Raw genomic sequence first — 5,885 nt, 5'->3', positions numbered from 1 at the left:
TTTTTCAAAGGTGTAGGTTGAGAGACCTATACATAGATTGGTTGCGTTTAGTCCGTATTTCTCTTCTTTTCTTTTTATGGTTACAGTCTTAGACACAATGTTGTATGTGACCATACCATTACTATTTCAGTTGAAAATAGCATATTAGTTAAACTGTCTGATCACATGAATATACCATTAAATAAAAACAGTTGGTCTCTATGTCTGCTAGCGCTGTGGATAGAAAAAAAAACTTTTATGGCAACCATTTTTGTACGCCATCTTGGTTACAATTCATTTAGTAAGGGTTTTCAATAAAATGTGTGGTATGGAACATTTTTATAACCTAAAAGTCGAGGTTTAAAAAAAAAAAACTGGCATATTCCATCCAATAGATGCTCCCAAACCAGTGAATCTCAACATAGATGGCGGCCATTTTGAAAAATAGCCGCCATCTTGGATTTTCAGGTGGCCAGCGCCCTTTTCTAAGAGAGCGTAGTCTTAGGAATGTTTGTGCCAAATTTCATGCTTGTTTCACTATCTGAACGATTTTTACAGCAATCTGCTGCACTATTGGTCTCGTGTCTCGTATGTCCAGAAATCTCGGTGTCCCCCCGTAGGACAGTAGGAGCGATCCTTCATTTCGATCTTGGTCTTGCAAATCCCCTGGGGCGAGAATTTACTAAGGCCATAAACATCTTTACTAAACTGACTGACTGACTGAGTCTGCACACTTAATCTGTGCCAAGGTTGTTAAATAAGTGGTTAAACGCAAGGTTACAAGAACTTCAGACCACCTCAAGCGGTCTTGTGCAAGTGGAATAGATCAGTCGGTTAGAAAAACGTTAACTCTCCTGACTGGAGACGACAACTGAATGATTCTTAAGAACTCATATTATTCGTTACTATAGCCGATTCACTTATGGTAGATTCTTGGGCCTACGAGACGTTTGTTTTGCGGCCTATGATTGGCTGGTACCGGGAGGTCTGCAGCTCGCTCACTGTTTCATTTGAACGTTTGTAGCGCAGAAACCTTGCAATATGTTTATATTTCTTCATTTATCTCACGGTTTACACAAGATAGGAAAGTTCTGATCATACCATAGGATTCGGTATTAATTGTACAACTAAATCTTGATTTTCTGAAACCAGTAAGATAAAACACAAGGAACTACAACGAGTAGAAGTGAAGAGAGAAGCATTTCATTCTTTATACCTGTTTTTACATATCGTCGGGTTTTGCATCATTGATGCGATCAAGATAAAATAAAACTAGTGTTTTCATACAATAAATTCACCCTGAATACGCTGGTGCTTTCAGATTTTAGATGCGTGTGATATGTGGAGAGAAAATGAAGAACATGTCGTATTATATGTAGCATCCGTACTTGACTCAGTTTGGCAGCAGTGACGAGAGACGTGATCTGCAAACAGCGCGAGCGTTGAGGCGCCGTTGACAGTTGCCAATTAGCGATATGAGAAGTTTGGAGTTTCGACAATATTTACCGTATTATTATGTCATTACATTTTCTGTACATAAATGCATAGAATTCACATTATGACTGTCGAAATTTTTCACTCCAATATCATACAATTATGTCCGTATGCCTGGGCATATCTGATAAGAAAAAATGAATAATCATATGGATACATCTGGTTGCGCTGGCTTCAATTTAGTCTAGATGAGAAATTTGCATCCTGTAGACTTCATGATAAATAACAGGCTAAATAATTATGAGTTCATTATTATGGCCGCTTGCTTCTCTGGTCAATAACACGAAAAGCTGATGGTTTTATATGCTCATTCAATGAACGAAAGTACATCTTTTTATTTCTTACCATAAAATCTACTGGCGATGTAACGAATATAAAATTCTGTCTTTTTCAGAATTTGTTTGAGCTGCTTTTACACCAGAACGTTTATTCCTCTATATACATGTTATATTTGATAATTGTGCAGGCCTGTTATTTATCATGTAGCCTACAGTATGCAAATTTCTCACCTAGCCTAAATTGAAGCCAGCACATCCAGATGCATCCATATGATTATTAATTTTTTCTTATCAGATATGTCCAGACGTACGGACATAATTATATGATACTGGAGTGAAAAAGTTCGACATTCACAATGGGAATTCTATGCTTTTATTTACAGAAAATGTAATGACTTAACAATACGGTAAATATTGTCGAAACTGTTAACTTCTCATATTGCTAACTGGCAACTGTCAACGGCGCCTCAGCTTTGCAGGTCACCATCTCTCGGTTTCTACTGCCAAACTGAGTCAAGAACAGATGCAACATAATAAGACATATTCTTCATTTTCTCTGCACATATCACAAGCATCTAAAATCTGAAAGCACCAGCGTATTCAAGGTGAATTTGTTGTATGAAAACACAAGTTTTATTTTATCCTGATCGCATCAATGATGCAAAATCCGACGATATGTAAAAACAGGTATAAAGAATGAAATGCTTCTCTCTTCACTTTTACTCGTTGTAATTCCTTTGTGTTTTATCTTACTGATTTCAGGAAATCATGATTTAGTTGTACAATTAATACCGAATTCTATGGTATGACCAAAACTGTCCTATCTTGTGTAAAACGTGAGATAAATGAAGAAATATACAGATATTTCAAGTTTTCTGAGCTACAGACGTTAAAATGCAACAGTGAGCGAGCTGCAGACCTCCCAGTACCAGCCAATCAGAGGCCGCCAAACAAACGTCTCGTAGGCCCAAGAATCTACCTTAAGTGAATCGACTATAGATGTTGTTATCTATCAATATATGTGCAATACCTGATCGTGAAAAAATAACAGTGGCCCCTGCTCCTTCATATCCGAAAATGCACCTGAGAGAGAGAGAGAGAGAGAGAGAGAGAGAGAGAGCGAGCTTTTTATCAAATGTTCTGTTAACGGCCTTGACAGATAGGCATCAAAACAAGCTTATTGTAAAGACATGGCGGCTGGCCCAGCCTGTCAAAATCGTGATTGGAAAGACGGTGAAAATCGTGATTGGAAAGACTGTCAAAATCGTGATTGGAAAGACGGTGAAAATCGTGATTGGAAAGACTGTCAAAATCGTGATTGGAAAGACGGTCAAAATCGTGATTGGAAAGACGGTCAAAATCGTGATTGGAAAGACGGTGAATATCGTGATTGGAAAGACGGTGAATATCGTGATTGGAAAGACGGTGAAAATCGTGATTGGAAAGACGATCAAAATCGTGATTGGAAAGACAGTCAAAATCGTGATGGGAAAGACAGTCAAAATCGTGATTGGAAAGACGGTCAAAATCGTGATTGGAAACAGTCAAAATCGTGATTGGAAAGACGGTCAAAATCGTGATTGGAAAGACGGTCAAAATCGTGATTGGAAAGACGGTCAAAATCGTGATTGGAAAGATGGATGAGTACAGAAAGAAACTGAAAGTAGCGTGGCTGAAACTTGGCCGACAAAAGCAACAAAATTACAGAGAAGTCAGAAGTCATTTAATATGAGGTCAGAAAATTCGCAGATCTATCTGCAATGACCACTTTTTTTTTTTTTACAAGTTTTAACCACTAAATAACCGAAATACAGAACTATATGGTACTATGTTTTAATGGACATTCAATGTCAAGGAGCTATTTTAGATGAGAAAATCCTAATTTCAGAACTTGTCAACTTTACGATCAAAAAACTTCAACTAGCAATATTGGGCACCAAAAGGTGCTAGAACACGTCAGCCCTTGAGAGATTTTAGTTTTCTCACAAACCCAGAGAGAGAGAGAGAGAGAGAGAGAGAGAGAGAGAATTAAAATATTTCAAGATGCAATTCCATCTCAACTTTGAATTCAGTTTAAGGAACCAAGAGCGCTGAACCCTTCCACACCATGTTGCCATCAGAATCTGTCACCTGCAGGCATGATTTTAAATTTCCAATATAACGAGTTTTTTACGAGAAAATAAAACCAAAAATAAAGTAAAATTATGGAAGATAAACGATCGATGTACTTATCCGAAAAGCATTTAAACACCGCTTAAGTTTATTTCAAAACTGAGCACAACAAATACATATCTACCGTAAATAAATGTTCCAAACATATAATACCAAACCCGTAAGAATTAATGTATCTCCCTTTAAGTAGTGAATCTGATTACGATTTAAAGAAGGCAATTGCAGTCAAGCTTCTTTCATTGTAGGCGTTTTCATGATTCCTATCATTATTATTATTATCCTGGCGGACAGTACCAAATTCCAAAGAATTACTAAGAACCCCGTCGACGAGATCAGGCGGGAGGCGAACAGGATCATAGAGACGGTCAACGCCGCCTCTAACGCCCCTCACCTATCTATGTACGCTCCTCTCAATGGCCACTGCTTCGAGCGTCACGGCAAGATTTCGTTAAACAAGGAAGGTGTACTTGAGGCAGGTTACTAAAAGGCGCCATTCCCGTCAACAACATTTACTGACGTTAAGTCATACACAAAATACAAACTAATCTTGGTAAATAAGTACCTCTTAATACAAACAATGTTGAACAATTTTAATACCAAATAATACTGCACAAATTACAAGTTAACACTGAATAATAAATAATGTAGATTCAACATCCCAACCATAGGAGTACACTGATACTCCTATGAAAACTCTTACCACATACTGTACACAGGTTACAAATCTAGTTTCACAGGTGCTTTTACCAAACGCCCTCTGCGAGCATAAGATATTGGCTCAACTCTGGATTGTGAAATTTCAGGATCAGAGTCATCAGCATTCATATCAGAATGATTATAAACAGGTTTAGGCACAGATTTATCATTTACCTCGGAAACAATACAAGGTACACCACCCTCGTCTTCTGTGTCCAAAACATTTGAAATCTCAAGATCATGCATTTTTGTACTGGTCTGTTAATAATACCTTTAGAAGTTTTAACATCAACACTTAACACACCATCTTTACCTGGATATACTTCTATAATAACACCAAGTGGCCAGGACAACCTACGAACATTATCTTCCTTGACTAATACCACAGAACCTTTCTTTACATTACACTTGGCTATCCTTCGGAGTCGCACAATCAAATAACCATTTCTCAATGTGGACACAAGGATAGAAACGCCAGAATGTTTCAGAAGAACATGCTGGAAACGAACTAAAGTCCTAATACATGAGTAGAAGGAAGAATAATAGGATGTTTGCTTTCATAACACAGATCTGAATATTCTAAACGACCTTTAATTCTCAAAAGACCATCATTATCCAAAAAAGGATCTAATTTTACTAAAGGGCTCCCCCTGTGAAGTGGTCTACCCTGCATCAGGGATTCAAATTCTCGTGGATATGCTTCCCTTTGAACACAAAGGTACAACTTACTCTTAGCTTTAGTTAATTTACAGTATGATAAAGGACCAGACCATTTAACAGATTGTGGTTTGCAATTATTAATAAATCTTAAGGTCCAAGCTACTATATTAAGGGCTTTCTGAAACTTACTCCATCTAGAATATTCAAATACTTGGGAAAATGAATCCACATTTATACAAGCTACTACATTTTCCTCAGAACTTTCATCCCTTAGTGAAATCCTTAACTGTTCAGGTTGAAGCAAAGACAAAGACTCAGACTCTTGAAGCCACGGGGGGCCTACCAACCAAAGATCTGAAGCTACAAGGTGTTCAGCAAACACTCCTCTAGAAATGAGGTCAGCAGGGTTATCCTTTCCTGGGCAATGATACCAACAATCAGGTTATGTTAAGCTCTGAATTTCCATGACTCGATTTGCTACAAATGGTTTCCATCTACTAGGGTCTCCTTTTATCCAGGACAGTGCAACTGTAGAGTCTGTCCAGCAATGTGAAGTTACATCTTCCCTAAAACGAAGGGCAGATTTGACAAAAACTAGAAGCCTGG

General features: G+C 37.8%; 1 protein-coding gene across 1 annotated transcript in view; it reads right to left on the bottom strand.

Moving 5' to 3' along the window:
* Positions 1 to 549: 549 nt before the first annotated feature.
* The window catches only part of LOC136837816 (uncharacterized), a 6,919-nt gene continuing 1,583 nt past the window's right edge, over positions 550 to 5,885 (bottom strand). Inside the window, exons 2-4 of the mRNA XM_067102718.1 lie at positions 5,469 to 5,696; positions 4,645 to 4,828; positions 550 to 718 (exon numbers count right to left, since the gene is read on the bottom strand). Coding sequence (XP_066958819.1) covers positions 550 to 718; positions 4,645 to 4,828; positions 5,469 to 5,696 — 581 coding nt within the window. The remainder of the gene's footprint in view (positions 719 to 4,644; positions 4,829 to 5,468; positions 5,697 to 5,885) is intronic.

Source organism: Macrobrachium rosenbergii, unplaced genomic scaffold (genome assembly GCF_040412425.1).
Source record: "Macrobrachium rosenbergii isolate ZJJX-2024 unplaced genomic scaffold, ASM4041242v1 13865, whole genome shotgun sequence".
Taxonomy (NCBI): Eukaryota; Metazoa; Arthropoda; class Malacostraca; order Decapoda; family Palaemonidae; genus Macrobrachium; species Macrobrachium rosenbergii.
Note: the sequence above shows the minus strand (reverse complement) of the source record. Positions and strands in the feature narration are given on the sequence as shown.